Source organism: Acinonyx jubatus, chromosome C1 (assembly GCF_027475565.1).
Source record: "Acinonyx jubatus isolate Ajub_Pintada_27869175 chromosome C1, VMU_Ajub_asm_v1.0, whole genome shotgun sequence".
NCBI lineage: Eukaryota > Metazoa > Chordata > Mammalia > Carnivora > Felidae > Acinonyx > Acinonyx jubatus.
The window spans coordinates 155,045,456-155,063,391 of NC_069381.1; the positions used below are offsets into that span (position 1 = coordinate 155,045,456).

The 17,936-nt window shown below is 38.1% G+C and overlaps 1 protein-coding gene across 2 annotated transcripts in view; it reads left to right on the plus strand.

Annotated features, from left to right (window-relative positions):
* Positions 1 to 17,936, plus strand: part of CERS6 (ceramide synthase 6) — a 314,828-nt gene that overhangs the window by 167,185 nt on the left and 129,707 nt on the right. For both annotated transcript variants that reach the window (XM_015066922.3, XM_015066923.3), the window contains exon 4: positions 8,550 to 8,607. In XM_015066922.3, coding sequence (XP_014922408.1) covers positions 8,550 to 8,607 — 58 coding nt within the window. The remainder of the gene's footprint in view (positions 1 to 8,549; positions 8,608 to 17,936) is intronic.

The window sequence follows — 17,936 nt, forward strand, 5'->3', positions numbered from 1 at the left end:
TAGGCCAAATGCTTGCCTTCGGTGAGCTGTTTTCCACTAGGGTAAGCAGCATGCATTCACAACACTGACTAAGTAGGATTCTGGCTAAGTCATTTCACTTTGAGCATGTGCCCTACATTATGCAGAGGAAGGAAGAGACGACAGGTAAAGTCTTATTTGCCCTCTTGACGTTGCATAGAAAAGGAGCTAACATGGAGGTGGCAGCTGTCAGAGTAATTCCACTGATTTTGTGTTAATGTGATGAAAGAGAGTGAGCTGTGGAGGAAAGTTACTCAGAATAAAACGTGTTTTATTTTAATATTTGTGTTAAAGGAAGGAGGTAGTATTTAGTAGTGAGAAGCATGGTCTCTGGAATCAGTCCGCCTGGATTCAGTACCAAGTTCACCACTCGCTAACTGTGTTTTTAGGCGAGTTACCTTTTACTCCCCTCTCCTTATCTGTAAGACATTTTGTGAAGCATCTGCCCCATATGGTTCTCATAAAATGTAAATGAGTTAGTAGTACATATGAACTCTTAATGATGAACTCTGTATGAACTCTTAATGATGGTACCAGGCATACAGTAAGTGCACAAGAAATGCCGTCTGTAGTTGTTTGATAAAAATAAATAGGTGATCCTTGAAGAAAACCTAGTAAGTAGAACTGCTATTCATTTTGTAAGGAAGACTTGCTGTTAAGCTTGAAACCACAATTACTTCACTTCAAAACTTTGTGGAAGTGAATATGTCACATACAATGCAGAACCCCCTTTGAAGGGCTCTAGAAGTCCAATTGTACTTGCCTGGAGAAGTGATAAAATCTGAACATGTTTGTGTTGTAGCTTTGTTCGTATATTAGGAAAATCATCAGCTCTGAGTTTTTAGTAGAAAAACAGGAATTTAATCTACTTTGTGTTTTGATGTAAAAGGATGGGTTTATGTATTTTAAAGTATAAATATAATAAAGTCTATACTGATTTATTTCTTTATTTTTTACTTTTTTTTAATGTTTGTTTATTTTTGAGAGAGACAGTGTGAACAGAGGAGGGGCAAAGAGAAAGGGAGACACAGAATCCGAAGCAGGCTCCAGGCTCTGAGCTGTCAGCACAGACCCTGACACAGGGCTCAAATTCAAGAACCACGAGATCATGACCTGAGCTGAAGTCGGGCACTTAACCGACTGAGCCATCCAGGTGCCCCAATATACTAATTTATTTCTATATATTCTGTTCATTTATCATAATTTTACTTCATGTGTAATGATTTGCAAGATATAGGGGCATGATTTATAATGAATCTTAAATTTTATGGAAGAAAAGATACAAGCCCTACTTCACTTCTCTTTATATATTTGATGAGAAATGAGTTAATCCTTTTTTGTGTCTGTTTAGATGATGGAACAGCTAAAATGAGAAATTTCTCAAAAATAATGAATTCCATTTCATAATTGGAGGAGCTGTATGCTAATTTTGTGTGCTCTGTATCCTAGTTCGGCACTCAGTAACAATATTTTTCATAATTTGCAACTATTCCAGAGTTGACTCTCTTTGATTCCAAATTCCTACTATGTTGGTCATTTAAAAAATTGCATTAGCAGTATTTGGCATGTCTTCCCCCTTTCTTATTTATATTTTTTGCAAAGTTCCTAGAAATAGTTAACATTATTTGATTGTGGTATATTTTGGTTAAAATAAACTTAAAAGTAAATAAATAAAGGGAGTACCTGTAACTTTAATAAAAATTCAGGTGTCAGTTTAGTAGCCGTTCTTTGCAAACCACTATGTTTGCTGTCAGAAATACAGAGATAAATAAGACTCAGCTTTACCTACTTGGAACTCACAAGCAAGTCAGAAGTTTGTGGCTGTAATCAAAGATAAGGTAAAGAGGTAAAGAACACACCACCAGACACAGTGCCTTCAGTGCTGCAACATTCAGAAAAGGTGGATTCATAGACTCACTAGCGTTTGACCTAAATCCTGAAGGAGGAATAGTATTTCATTCAGCAGGTAGAGAGGATGATTGGCTAAGATGGCGAATGGCCCCTGGGTAATTGCTGTTGACTTTCCCTGACAAGCTTCCTATTACTGTAGCTACCCTGGTATTGATGATACAAACAAACAAACAAACAAACAAACAAACAAAAAACACCAGTGGAGTCCTTCCCTATCTCCAGTTTTGCAAGCAGTCGATTTCCTTTCATCAGGACAAAAACTGTTCTTATTACATGGTGTCCGTTAATGTCCCCTTGGTTAAAGACACCATTTTAGCTGAATACATTGTCTTCAGTTTTCAGGAGTGTGCAGTCAGGAAGAGGTAGCGTAGCCTAATGGTTGAGAACTGGAACACTGGAACCAACCAGCCTGGTTTCCCGTCTTGACGCTCTCCCTTATTAGCTATGTGACCTTCAGCAATTTAGTAAACCCCCCTGTACTTGTTTCCTCATCTAAAAAAAGGGAATAGGGAATGGGGCAGGGTGATGATAATAGTACCTACGTAGTTGTTTGGAATTGCTTCACTAAATGACTTTCTATTTGTGAAGTGCTTAGAACAGCTCCTGGAGTAGAGGAAGTACTCTATAACTGTAAGCAAAATGGCCCCATATGCCTGCCTTGCTCTGTCTAGGATGCTGTGCTGAGTTGAGCTCTGGGGGCTGTTCTGGATGTTTTCCCTGCTTCTTCCTCCTATAGATGAGGATTTGGGTGCCATTTGTGACACCTGGCAGCAAGACACAAGATGTCAACGCTCTGATTCCCTGCCTTTATGGCACATTTTATTAGTCTTGATTTTAACAAAGAGTCCTTTCAGCCTTGTTGTATAAGGACAATAAACTAGATTCAGTGGGTGGTGGTTTTTACTAGCTTTCCATTCTAATTTTCGGGTTTGATGGATATAAAAGGTTTCTATGTCCAAACAAATGTAGTGGAACACATTCACTTCTCGAGGCAAAAGAAGTGCACTCTGATTCTCTGGAATTTGAGAGGGGACTTTAGAGTCAGTGCTGAGCTAGGTTGGTGCTCTGGTTTTGCCACTTAGCAGCAGTGTGGCCTTGGGCAAGCTAATCCCTAGACTGTTGTTCCCAATAGAGATTGCTACCTTGCAGAGTCGTTTCCTCACCTGGACTCTTTCCGAGCACCCTCCACTGACAGCTGAGGAGAGAGCTGTCGGTTCTGCTAACCAGGCTCACACTTACCGTCTGCTTTCTAGACTCTAGAATGGGATGCTTGTTCTCACCCCTCTTTTCTGTGTCCTTGGAAATTGATACTTAACAAAAATTCCTCTTCTGCCTGTTTAGCGCTACATTCATAAAAAGCACAGAGGTAAATTTATGTATTCAATTTACCATCCTTAACCAGGCTTTAAGTTTTTTTTTTTTTTTAAAAACAAACCTTCTTTAACTGTATTTTTTATTATTGCCACAACAACAGTGTCTTTTGAAATTTCTCGGTAAGAATAAGTTTAATGCTTCCTTCTCCAAACCCCTGATTTTATTAATAAAATCTAAGGATTTATCCCCTGGTTATTATTGAATATTTTATATTAATTGCATTGTCTCTTAAGAGCAATAGCATTTAATTTGGCAGTGAAATTGAGGGCAGTTATTTATGTTGCTAACCATAGTCCTTTTATTCTAATATTCGGCTTTTTAAATTTGTATTTGTATCTTGATGTTGGAATTAACCTAAGTGATTCTTTAGTAAAGATTAATAACTAAAGTGTTTTCAGAGCCTTTGAATATGTGCTGCTTTTCCTATTCCTTCACAAGTGAAAGGCACTTTGGCTGATACTGGCTATCGCTGACTGAATCTTCCCTTTCTTCTGTAGGTTAGAAATACAGAGGGCAGGGGGAACCAGGGTGGCTCGGTGAGTTAAGCGTGGACTTTGGCGCAAGTCATGATCTCACGGTTGTGAGTTCAAGTATCATATAGGGTGGGCTTGCTGCTGTCAGCACCGAAGTCTTCAGCTAAGAGCTCGCTTGGGATCCTCTGTCAACCTCTTTCTATCTGCCCTTCCCCCATGCTCGCTCTCTCTCAAAAATAAATAAACATTAAAAAATGTGTAGAAAAAAGAAACACAAAAGGGAAATTTAAGACCAACTGGACCTTGCTTCTTTGATGGTGATTTACTTTCATTTGATTTTTGTGTTGACTTGTTTTTGCTTTTATGCCTGGTACTGAAGTTTTTTGTTTTTGTTTTGTTTTGTTTTTGTTTTAACCCTAGGATTCAAAACTTTTGTCAGAATGTGGCTTTGAATTGATATCATGTGGAACACAATTTAGTCCTCTTTTTTTTTTTTCCAGTTCAGATTCTGGTTTTTTTGCTGTCTGATTATTCTACTTCAGTTCTTCAGTTGTGTTTTCTCAGAAACAACTATGATTAGACTTGATTTTTCTGGTCCTTCAGATCTCGAGTCTTCTTTCATCTACTGGTTCTTTTCTCTGGCCATATGGGGGTGTTTGTCTTCTACATCAATGATTCAGTTTTACATAGTACACATCTACATTTTTTTCTCTCCCCCCATGTGGATAATATTCTGTCACTTTATTTTTAGAATCTCTCTTTATTTCTTCTTCTTTATTTCACTTAGAATCTCCTTTTATCTTACCCAGTAGTCCTTTATTGATTTATGGCTTTCTACTTTTGTCTTTAAGGGATATGTCTTCTTGTATCATATTAACAATGCCAAATACTTTTCTAAAAATTACATCTGGTTCCTCCAGGGAGTCATTTTTAGGAGACAGGTCTTCTTTGAATCTTTAGTATGTTGTTTTCTTTCCATATTTAAAAAAATTTTTTTTAGTTTTATATTTGAGAGAGAGAGACAGAGAGCAAGTAGGGGGGAGCCAGAGAGACAGAAACAGAATCTGAAGCAGGCTCCAGGCTCTGAGCTGTCAGCACAGAGCCCGACACAGGGCTCGAACTCACGAACCATGAAATCGTGACCTGAGCCGAAGTCAGACGCTTAACTGACTGAGCCACCCAGGTGCCCATTTTTCTTTCCATATTTATGCACTACTTCTTGGTAGACCCATGTTGACATTTAGCTCTTATTTTCATTCCTGAATTTGGCAATCTATCTAGACCCACTCACAGAGAGGGTGCATAGATTTCCCTGGGCCCCACCCTCTGTCCTCTTGTTTGCTAGTAAATGACCTCTTGTAGATCTCAGACCTTGTAGCCACTGATGTTTGCAGGCCCTGTCTCATTACAGGGGGCCAGAAGAGTCTCATATAAATTGCCAATGCCTTGTTCTCTGTACTCTCTGTATGGATTAGTTACTCTAGCCCCCAGAATACAATACCACTATAGATCATCTTGTCTCTAAATCTGCTTTTCTGCATCTGAAACCACAGGGTGCTAAGTATTTCCTTTTTTCCCCCACTTACCTTTTGAAATAGCAGTCACTCACTGATGGGGGTGGGACAGACTCTCCTCCTGCCTCAAAAAGCCTCATTCATGACCAAGAGTAGTCATTTTCTGACTGATACAGTTTCTGACTGATACAGATGGTGGCATTTGTATCTGAAATGGTAGAAAACGGAGAAAGGGAGCTACACACAGATTTTCCTACTTCCTTCAAGACTCCTAACTTGTTTCGCTCTGCTTTGAATTATGTTTCTAAAATATAATTTTATTGTTTTTGGCTGCAAAATTCTCTGATTCTTGCAATAGGTTGAAGGTTATATCTTTCTTTTTTGTGGCTGCATTGCACCTTTATTTTACCTCTCGTTTTACAGGTAGTTTAGTGGGAGGTTGGAGGGGGCTAGATATCAGGAGACGGTAGCTAGGCACCATTTAAAACTGTAACTTATATGAAACTACACAAATAAGAAAGTTATGCATGTGGCAGAATGCTTGAAAATTTTGCTTCCTGCAGATATTTTGTGGGAATAAACTCTGCCTTGTAAATATTCATCACAAGTTGTTATTCAAATGATAGAGGCATCGATGTCCTATATTAGAACCTGTGTGTTATGAAAACTGGGTCATTTCAGTGAGGAAATAAAATGTAGGTACAATAAGTGATTATAAGAATTCCAATGACTTCCATAAAGTTTTTATTACACATAAAAATTGCCTGATCACTGCCTGCTCACAGAAGAGTTTTAGAGCTGAAACAGCTGTTATAAATCATTTAACCTGGGAGTTGCAAATTCAGTTGCCTTCAGGGCCGGAAAAGTGACCTGCATATGCATGAAATAGGTTGGTTTAACATATTGGGAGTGGAAGGGACTAGAGAAAAGTGGAGATTACTTATGCCACCAACTCCTTGGGCCATAATACCAAAACAGTATAATATAAACCCCCTCAATAATAGATTTGCCCAAAGTTAGGAGATTTGGTGTGTCTTAACCAGAAGCAGCTACATAATTTCCAGTGCCCAGTGCAAAACAAAACATGGGCTCCCTTGTTCAACAATAATTAAGAATTTCAAGATACTGACAGCAGAACATTAAACCAATCATGGGACCCGATGGTGACTGCACAAGTTACACGGCCTTGAAGCCATTCCTGGTCTTCACTTCTGATCTAGAATTTATACATCCAGACAGAAAGAAACATACAGACACTTCATCCACAACCACCAAAAACCAATAATGGAGATGTGGTTAAAATGAAGTCCTTGACTTTGATGCTGCATCAAATGAGCCACCTTTACTTACAAGAAGGCTTTTTTGTATGAGGCTTGCGACTCACCAGTTTTCTATATTGTTTGGAGGTTTTCGTTGAATTCTTACACTGCTACCATCAGTTTTTGTTGTTCCTTCCTGAAGTCAGGTTTTATGAATTATGAGTTGAAGATTTTCAACCCTAAAGTTCAAAACTCTTCTCTAAGTGTTACCTCTGATTTGAATTCCAGAATGTTTGACCAGTCAGTCTGGGAGTGAAACTCTGGGGGACACTTGTGTCTGCTGTTGAGTCTCAACTCAGCTCTCGGAGGCCCCCTACCATTATTCTTTTCCTCTTACCTGAAGAAGCTGTTGTTTTTTCCAGAATATTTTGTCTAAAATTTGAATCATCGCCTAAAACCACCTCTCCCTCTCCCCTGCTGTTTTTTATCTTATTTGAAAATTTTACATAGCTTGAAAACACGTAAAGCAATCTTCTGACTGCTGGCAGATTGAAGTTGACTAGTCCCTTTCTCATCTTGTCATTTGTGTTCATTTATAACCTGAAATCCACGGTACTACTAACAACATAACCTCAGGAATGCTCTTTAGTGAAATTTAGCCAGCTTTTAAAGGCATAGCTATTCACACTCAAAAAATACAAGAAATAAAATTGGGAATTGGGTTACTAGGGTAAGAGGTTTTTTGGGTTTTTTTTGTAGTAACCATATATACATATAATATATAATTTGTATAAAGTCTTTATATTTCGAGAAAATTTTATGTATATATTTTTAAAATTTCAGTTACTCACCATTAAGCATTTCAGTGTAAATCACAAAACAAGGACATTCTCCTATGTAGACCATAATAGAATTCCCCCACTCAATAAATTTAACATTTATATAACACTAATGTTTAAGATTCATATTTGGTGTTTTCCATTGTCCCAGTAATTTTGTCCAATAAGTTTTGCCATTTAAAAAAATACCTCCTAATCTATTTGTCTGTTTATTATCTTTGAAGAGCACATCACAGAATCTGTAATTTTGTTAGCAAATGCATTACTTTTCTTCTTCAGGAGAGGTTTTGAAGATCTTATTTAGAAGTTTTTGTCTATCCCCAAATTGCAAAGGTATCTTTCATCAATTTCCTCTCTTAGCTTTATAGCTTTACCTTTCAAATTTAGGTCTTACACCTTAGTGTGGTTCATTTTTGTATAGGGTAAAAAATAGGGCTTCTTCAGCTTTTACCCCTGTAAACATTACCGCTGCCTACATGAAGTCTCACATTTTAAGAAAAACATTGAATCATTTAAAATTGAAAGAGAACCAAAAACATTTTTTTTGCTCACTAAAAAAAGTGAAAGTCTGATTAACAGCTAGATGTACAGTTTGGAGTGGTATAATGTTGCCATTAAGAGTTGTATATCGGATGATTTAGATTCCAAATGGCTTCCTTTAGCGACACCACAAAGGTATCCATAAGTATTTGTTAAAAGATGAAAAGAATCTTACCTGATTTAAAAACACTAAGGTTTTTATTTTTAAAAAAAGTATGAACTTCAGTTAAGTCCAGTTATTTACTTAATATGTGAACTAGGCAAGGAATTCATAACAATCTTATGTACTTTTATATTGCTGAAGTATATCCCTTCATGAGTGATTTACAAGAGGAAATTCATAAGTTGAGAAAGAAGATGTACAAATGGGTAAAGACAGTAACTGAGTGGAAGAAAATTTTTTATGAATTATTAATATTTAAGATTTTGCAATAAGCCATGCACCTGACTATATGTGTTCAGCTAACACTGAAGTTACCCATTAAGCTTAATCCCTGGTTGGAGTGGTGGGTGCGTGTAGGGGGCGCAAATTTAAGGGACTTTTTTCATTCACATGCATCAATACTGTGCTGTGAAATATATAAACTGAATGTCATAGAATGTTTTTTTAAACTTCTACAGGTGGAGATTTTCATTTCACCTTTATGTATTTATCTATGGAGTCCGGTTCCTGAAAAAGGTAGGATCTACCAAGTTACTTTATATAATTCTTATGTAACTGTAAGCCTATATCTCATTTTTTTATGTGTGACAGTAATGATATTTTAAACAATCATAACAGGTTTCCTAAGAATTTGTGCATTTTTCTTTGACTTATTTCTGTAGTAAATATTTTTTAGATAGATACCAAAAGTATCTTTGAAAATAATTTATTTTGCCAGTGAAAGATGTTGCAAGTCCTCTAACCACTGTAGTTGGTTACTTATTACTTATGGGCACTAGGAGCCTTATAAAATCCATTTGATGCTTTGAAAGAAGTTAAGAGTTTCCATGTCACACAGCTTGAAAAAAAATCAGTTGTTAAAATGTGAGTTATCACTATAATCTTCACCAGCAGAAATTATGTTTTAGTGTCTTACGTTGCTATTAACAAGGCAACACCAGCTGCTGGTGGAAAATTGAGTTCCTTTTGTAGATTGTGTTTCCCCTGCTGCTCTTTTGCGATTCCTGCATAAACTGAGGCATCTTTATCTATGGAAATATTTCTTCCAGGCTGCCATAGCCTTTTTCCTGGCTATTTCAATCCTGAATGGCACTACTAACATGTTAGGCTGATTAAATTCAAGTCTCATGAAGATTTAGCTTCTCTTAGTCACGCATGTGTTAACAACGCTGGTGTTGCAGAAAGTTGGAAATTATTTTTAAAAATATATATAGTATTACGCTTTAAAGCAACATCAATGGTATCTTTACTTAGTAGAGAATTTTTTCCAAAGTGGGCCTTGTGCCAAGTGTCATGTCTTACTAGTAAATTTTCATGTAAATATTGATGTGAAAATTTGCAAATGTGTTTTTAGTTTCAAAGTCTGAGTTATCAGTGTCTGCCTGTGGCAAATTATATTATAAATCGTTAGTTGTTTCACAATATCATATTTTCCTAGAGGGATTATTCTTTTTACTTGTTGTCTTTTCCTTTAGTAACTATACTTACGTTTCACTTAATGAGGCTATACTACTTTTCACTTAAGGGCCAAGAGACCATTTGAATACATTTAGAAGGATGAGCCACAGTCTGTAGCCTGTTTGAGTATGAACCAATTCTCAACTGGGGTACAGAAACGAGGTGGAAATGGCTATTTTGGAACTCTGCTGTTCTGGTTTTCAAATTTACTTGTGTAGAGAGAAAATGGAAAGAATGATTTAGGGCTTCTATGCTCACAACTCACTACCTTGGAAGAGGAAACAGCTATGGATGGAATTTCAGTTGACAAGGGAAAGTTGTGTTTCTTGGGAATGTCAAGTTGCTAACTGAGGTCAAGGTTTGGAATTCATGTTGGGTTCTGGGGGTGAAGGACTTTGACGGTAAACAGGGAAAGATGGTGAGAGCTGGGAGTACTTCTGTGCCCTTTTCCCTACATCTGTGGGGATATGATCTCTTTTAGCCTATCTACAGCAAGCCTGGCCATCTGTCATCAGAACAGGAAACACTTTGACACTTAGCTCTGCTTCTCTCAGTCCCCAAACAGACTGAAAGGAACAAGAATAGCTTGTATCCCCCAGCCCTCCCTGGCTGTGGAGAAGGCAGTAAGAGAGCTTGTCAATGGAATGTTTGCTTAGAAGTTGCTTTTCCTTGAACTACCCCAGTTCCCTATCAGCCTGCCTCTAGTGATAAAAAATGAGAAGAGAACTAGATGTTGCTCTTCTTGTAAAATATCTGCATTTGGGGTTTCTTCCTCTAAGAAGCTCTTGGTTTTGGTTGAGTCTGTACTTTAATAGTTCTAATGTGTGATAGAAATGTGTATATGGAATCCATGTGTCCGAACCCGCTGTGGAGGAATTCATAAGCCATCTTTTCCAACCCTTTTACTTCACAGCTGGGGAAGCAGAAATCCTGAGAGGGTAGGGAGCATTTCAGAGGTCACGCAGTTAGTTTATTAAAAGTTGAACCTGAAATGAAACATGCACAGCTGTCTCTTAATCTAGTACTTTCCCCACTAACTTGCATGTCCTATCTTACAGCATGATTTCCAGATGACTTCCTTCTTTGGTTAAGTTAGCAAACTTGACCTCATGCAGGCGTTGTTTCTATTTGTAGAACTTTAAATACTTACCCTAATGGATATTTAAAATATATTTTCTAGTAAATTTTTTGGAATAGACAGTGTATTTGGTCATCTAACACAAGAGGAAAAATCTATATTGTCAGCATCAGAAATAACCAAAACAAGATAATTCAAATTTTCACAACACTCTGAGTGCTTTAAACAAAATAGCAGGGCAGTGGACCAATTTTAGGAGGTGAGAAGCCATAGCTGCTTCTTACTCTATGCATTAAAAATGTTGATTCTTGGGGTGCCTGGGTGGCTCAGTCGGTTAAGCATCTGACTTCAGCTCAGGTCTTGATCTTGCAGTCCATGAGTTTGAGCCCCGCATCAGGCTCTGTGCTGACAGCTCAGAGCCTGGAGCCTGCTTCACATTCTGTGTCTCCCTCTCTCTCTGCCTCTCCCCTACTCACACTCTGTCTCTCTTTCTCTCTTTCAAAAATAAATAAACATTAAATTTTTTTTAAAAAAAAATGTTGATTCTTACTTGGGCTGTTAGAAAAATGCTGAACAGCTTGGCACTATCCAGTTTTCTTCTACCTTTGGGTCAAATGAACCTGAAGCAAGTTGGTAAGTGCTGGCACCCTGGGCTCATATGCCTCTGGGCCTTGCGTGCCCTGACTTCTTTGCCTGAGATATAAACCTCCTAGTTCTACCACAGGGGCCTTATCCTGATGCGCTAGACAAATAAGACTGTGGTTTCAAATTATACCCTACTTTAAAAGTCAGAAAACTGGAAAGCCATGTTCTTACTCCAACTAGCAAGAAGCTTTTCTTCAAAGAAAGTCAAGAATTAGAAATTAAAATGATGAGTTTTAGTTCCTTCAACAAAAGCCATCATATCACACCTGCCAAATAATTACATCTCCAGATATTTGAGGATTTAACAGAAACAAAGCCTCTGATTAAGCACACAGTGGTAGTGTGGTACCCTAGGGTTTTAAGCAAACTTGGAATGATATTCTCATTATCAGTATCATCTATGACATCATGTCATAATTCTTGCAGTTGATACGTAAATGTATCTTTGGAGCAATATACAGGATGACTTCTTGCATGAGTTGGGTGACCATACAAGCTATCTTAGGATCCTAGGCAGTTACCTCCCCCTTGTACTCAAAATGACCCAGTTTGGGCAATAAAGTATTCAATCACATGTCAATAGTTCTGTAATAAATAGTGAAATCATTGGCCTGTATTTTAAAATTTCTAGACACCCCATAAACTGCGTGTGTGTTCATTTCTATGAAATCAACAAAATGTTTTCTGTAGTTTTGTGATGACAAATAAAAGAATGAGCCTCATGTTTTATAGTGATGTGATAATGCTCAGGTATGCATATGTTATACGTTTTCTGCTTTCCCAGCTTAGAACCCCCTTTATAGATAGCACTAACTCTGATCATGAAGCAGTCTCTGGAAGGCATTACAGACAGGTTAGTGAACTATTAGGTAAAGTTATAGCTAAGTTAGTAGGAAATATTTAAATAGTTGAAAGATAAGCCTGTCTCAATACTCTGCTCCTGTAATTACCGGACACAAGTGCTTTACCCATAAATATGACTGGCAGAGACAAGTACTTTTTAAATTTTTTACGTATTTTTATTTTTATTTATTTATTTTTTTGAGAGAGGGAGAGAAAGTGAGAGCATGAGCAGGGAATAGGGGCAGAGGGAGAGGGGGAGAGAGAGTCCTAAGCAGGCTCCATGCCCAGTGCAGAGCCCAACGTGGGGCTCCATCCCACTACCGTGAGATTATGACCTGAACAGAAAACGAGAGTTGGACACTTAACTGGCTGAGCCACCCAGGTGCCCCAGAGACAAGTACTTTTTAAAAGAAAACTCAGAATTAGTTCAGGTGCTCTGAAATTCTACCACACAATGTACTCATTCATACAAATTAACACATTTTCCTAAGTCCTGAAAGAAACCACATTCAAGCCTTAAAGAAATAGAGTAAGCTATCTCTCACTTACTGTTACCTTTTCTTCTCCTTTGTAGATGGAAGTTTGTATTGAGTGGAGTGCTTTGAATATTTTTCTTTGAGTTTCTTTCATTATCTTTTAACAATAATGGTGCTACAGAAAGGCCAGTGTAGAGATGTATGCAACTGGGATTTAGGTAAATAGTTTTTCTTATAATCTACATGTTAGGCTAATGTATATCCAAGTTTTAATCATATGGTACATTTTATATCCATTTTGTACATATACATATATATAATTAAAATAGAAGCTACTCAAGTATACCAATACCTAACTTCTGTGTCAGTGAAGGTCCCATTATGAGACAGAAACCACACGAGTTATTTTAGGAATGACTATAATATGAAGAATCACTAACTGGGGGAACCGCTAAGACTGGTGTTAACTTGTGTTACTCCAAGTAATTGATCTGCTGGCTGTTTGCTACCAGTCTGCAATGAGATAAGAAACTTGACCTGAATGTAAATCAACTCCCTGCTTCTTCTTTGAGAAAGTCTATCTATGAAGAAAAAGTCAGCTGAAGTAGACAGTGTGCTTAGTGATGTAGTTAATTTACATTCTGGTGAAAGAGTAACAAACATTTCAAGGACTGGCACTCTCTGTACATACTTTGATGAGCAGTGCACAGAGGTATCGTGAAGATAGTAATGGTAGGAAGAAGCTACCTCTCTGAAGACCAGGGGTTCATAGAAGAGCGTGGAGTAGAAGCTTGAAGGAAGAGACGTGGACCTTGACAAGACCTCCAAGAGGGGAACATTGACTAGCTGGAGTCTCTGAGGGACCACAGTGAGGCTGGTTCTGGGAATGAGGAAAGACTGCAGACGGCAAGCTGCTGTTGCCGCCAGGATGAACTTCCACTGCTAGTGTGAATATGTGTTGCTGGGGGTGTGGGGGTAGTGGTGGAGAAGTGACGGCAAGAACAGGAAGCAAAACGCAAAAGAGCACATCCCATCTTCTGTTGCAGTCTTCCCGCCTCCTTCTAGTGCTTCTGAGAGGCTCGACTCCACAAGGCACCAGCTCCTGAGAGCCAGCTGAATTGGAGTTTGCAGAGTCCCAGCTCTGAAGCTGAGAGATAGTATCTGAATAACTAGCCCAGCCTTCCCGTGGTGCTGCAATCTATGATGTACTCTGATGACTTGCTGTCATTTATTTTATTACATTTAAACACTATGCAAGTTGCCATGTACTCTGTTGGCTTCATGACTAACTAGGGGGTGAAAAGGCATCACTGAAAAGTAGTATCTTGGCCAAATAAGCACTTTGCCAATTCCCTTAGACTGTCTCAATCTGCTCAGAATGAAGGCATAGTTCATTATTCATTTGTTTCATTATTTTTCATTATTCATAGTTCCATTATTTATTTGGTGTACTTTTTTTTTCTTTTTGTAAAATTTCTTTTAATGTTTTATTTATTTTTGAGAGAGAGAGAGAGAGGGAGAGAGAGACAGGCAGAGAGACAGAGCGTGAGCAGGGGAGGGGCAGAGAGAGAGAGACAGAGAATCCAAAGCAGGCTCCAGGCTCTGAGCTGACAGCACAGAGCCCAACACAGGGCTCAAACTCACAAACCATGAAATCATGACCTGAGCTGAAGTTGGGCCCTTAACCAACTGAGCCACCCGGTTGGCCCCATTTGATGTACTTTTCAAAGTTCAACAAGGCCACTAAGTGTTCAGGGTGGTATCATGCTTCAAGGTATACTCTTTTGCTTATTGGTTAGCTTGGAATCCTTCTGAAATTGAAAGAGCAAAATTGTCATCATTTTGCCTGTCTTGACAGTGAAAATAATATTTGTCTGGCCCAGTAGAATATGTGTCCATTTAAAATTTTTTGTGTCATTTAAAAAATTTTGAAATTGCTTGGAGTTATGTTCCTTGTTGAAGGAGATTTGACATTTAGAGTTTTACGTAAGTTTTAACTTTTACCTAATGACCCCATCAAGTAATTTTGTAAGAATTGCAGATGACATAGAATATGAGCATTGAGAATAGACCTTAAAGATCAACCATCTCAAATTTCTCATTTCAGAACGAAGAAATAATTTCAAAAGGATGAATTGACTTGCCTGTGGCAAGAATAGAAGCCAGCCTTGCCGTCTTTAGAATTTCTAAATCAGTTAAAACAATATCGAGACTTAGAAAACAAGTTTCAAAAATCTAGCAACTCAAGTATGTTTGATTAGCAAATTCACCTCATTAAGAAGTAAAAGTTACATCACTGTGAGAGAACATTAGGTGAGAAGTCAAGATGGAGTTGGTAGTTTGAACCTGCCAATCATTGCTTAATGGCACCTTTGCTCTCTGAAACCTCATTTTTCTCATCTGTAAAATGAGAGAATGATGGTTGCCCTGACTTCCTCAGCTTTTGTGTAGGAGTGCTGTGGAAGCTATAAAGTATTTTAAAAATGTAAGCGAGAACACTAATTATTACTGGTTGAGAGAGGTGGGCTCTGTTGGGGCTGTGAGTGCTTAGCTCTCCTGTAATCCCTTGACATGAAACTTACAAAGTTGCAGCCCCCTCCTAGCCAGGTTAAGATCCCTGTTGTGGCTATGCTTTGATGCTTACAAATGGGCAAATGCATTTTCTGGAATGGAAATATCTGGAATGGCCTTGGGACATTGTCCTTCCACGTTTCTTTTTGTTCTTCCTTTTTCCCTTTTACCTGCATGTACCCTCTTGAATATTTTCTGATTTCCCTTGTACCCGGCATTTGCCCTTCTCTGTTGACTTGGGTCTGGCATTCTATCTGAGGGGGATGTTCTGAGGCTGGTGAAAACCTGAGGATAATGTGGTACACGAAGGGCCCTAAAGAAGTAGTCAGAAGACCTGGGTTTGAGGTTGAATTCTGCCATTAATCAGTTTTGCAGCCTTAAGAAGTTACTTACTCTCTCTGGGATTTAATTGCTATATCTCTAAAATCAGTAACATGGACTAACAGAACGTTTAAAAAACTTGTACACCAAAATTCAGAGAAGAATTTGAAATAGCCAGTAATTCTGGCAAGCTGGTACAACCTACTTAGAAAGCAGAGTGGTGACGTGGAATAATAACCGTAAGTATGTTCACATACCGTCACTCGGCAGTTCAACTCCTGTGAATTAATCTTGAGCAAGGAATTACACAGGAGCAAAAAATATATGTCTGTGGTTATTTATTACAGCTTAAAAAATATGTGTGAATGTACATATGCACACTATATGCAATGCAAATTACAGCAAATCCAAACAGAACTTAAAGCAATCTTAATGTCTAATATTAATAGGATTGTTTAAATTATTGTTATCAAAATGATAAAATATCATGGAACCATTTAAAAATAAATGGCGCTCCTGGGGTGGCTGGTTAAGTATCTGACTCCTGGTTTCAGCTCAGGTCATGATCTCACGGTTGTGAGTTTGAGCCCCGTGTTGGACTCTGTGCTGACAATGCAGAGCCTGCTTGGGATTTTCTCTCTCCTTCTCTCTCTGCCCCTCCCCGCTCAAAATAAATAAATAAGTAATAACTGTAAAGTAACCATATTATTTATAGTCCTAATAAAATGTTTAGTAGAACTGTACATTAAAAAATTAACATTTATGTAAGATAAATGAAAGGTAATAGGTAAAAATGAAGGTTCCTTTTTTTTTAATTTTTATTTGTTTTGATGTTTATTCACCTTTGAGAGAGAGAGAGAGAGAGAGAGAGAGAACGAGCGTGGGAGGAGTAGAGAGAGAGGGAGACACAGAATCCGAAGTAGGCTCCAGTCTCTGAGCTGTCAGCGCAGAGCCCGATGCAGGGCTCAAACCCACAAACCCTGAGATCATCACCTGAGCCGAAGTCAGATGCTCAACCGGCTGAGCCACCCAGGTGCCCCCAAAATGAAGATTCCTTTTAGAAAGGCAGAACTGCAGATAAATTAACTACTTTCTCTTCTGTTAAAAATATGAACCCTGAGATGTGGGCATTTGAATGGAAATGACTGCACGTAACTTAGGTATACTTGGGTTTGAAAGAGCTTGTAGTTGTAACTTTTAAAAAGGAGAAAATTTTTTTAAAAAGTGGAATTCTACTTAAATGGCAAAGAGATACAGAAATTTCATTAAAAAAACAAAACAAAACCCCACCGTCCGTGTTTGCCTGGTTCTCGCTGCCCCAGTCCCTTAATTTTCTCCCAGGGGCTTATTTTCCATGATCATCTTGATCCAGATGCCCCAGAATGACATAATATTGACTTTTGAAGAAGCTTTTTTAGTCTCCGGTGGGATTCTGATGAGATTCAGGCTCTGTTTCCATAGTAGAATCCCCACTTCCATTTAGCACTTTAAGAAAACTCCCATAATGAAAGTCCCACTCATTTTGGTGTGGGTTCCAGTGACTTGGAAAAACTCTTGGCTTAGTACATAGCCAGGATAAAAATTGGAATCACTGAAAATAATCACATAGCAACCAAAGTCATGATAGCTTTACTGCATTAAGTACTTAGTATGGGCCAGGCATTGTATTGATCACTCAGAGTTTGTTTCTCTTGCATTGTACTGTGTACCTTCTCATCCTCATAGACAAAGAAACCAAGGCTAACTAGGGATCAGTAATTTGCCCAAGGTTACAGAGCTAGTCAGTGGGAGGGCTGGAATTTAAATGCAGATGTTATTGACATTGTGGCCTACTTGTATCCAGGCTTCACTAGGGACTCTGTGGATCTACTGTACTGATAAGGACTGACTTAAGAAAAAGCAAAGGTCTGTCCTATGACTATATTTATTTAGTCTACAGAGTTAAGCTTAGTGACCGTTATGACGACAGAATTAAGTTGTGATTGTATACAAAAGGCCCACATTAAGCACCATTCTTGCTTTATTTATCTGCTTGCAAAGCTGAAAATCTGTGGTTTGCTTCATTCTTAGTATTTTTGAATCTCAACATAAATTGTCTGCTAATTTTCAGACTGGTACAGATGCCCCTTTTTACACAAACCAATGTAATTATGCAATACAATTTTTTCTCCCCTTCTGTGATACATATTTACTTTCTACATTGTGACTAGCAAACCATAAATACACTATTCACAGTAAGAAGCTGGTTGGAACAACTCAATATGCTCTAGTTTAGGGAATGTGCAGTAGGTGAAATTGTTCACTACCTAGGAAAAATTAAAACGTTCAGATAATAAAGCCATTTCATCAGCACTGGGGTTACAGCTTATAGGTCTTTTTATTTAATGAGATGCAGGAGTTTAATTTGGGGTGTGTATAATTTTCTCTAAAGAGCACTGAGAAGCCTTTACCCA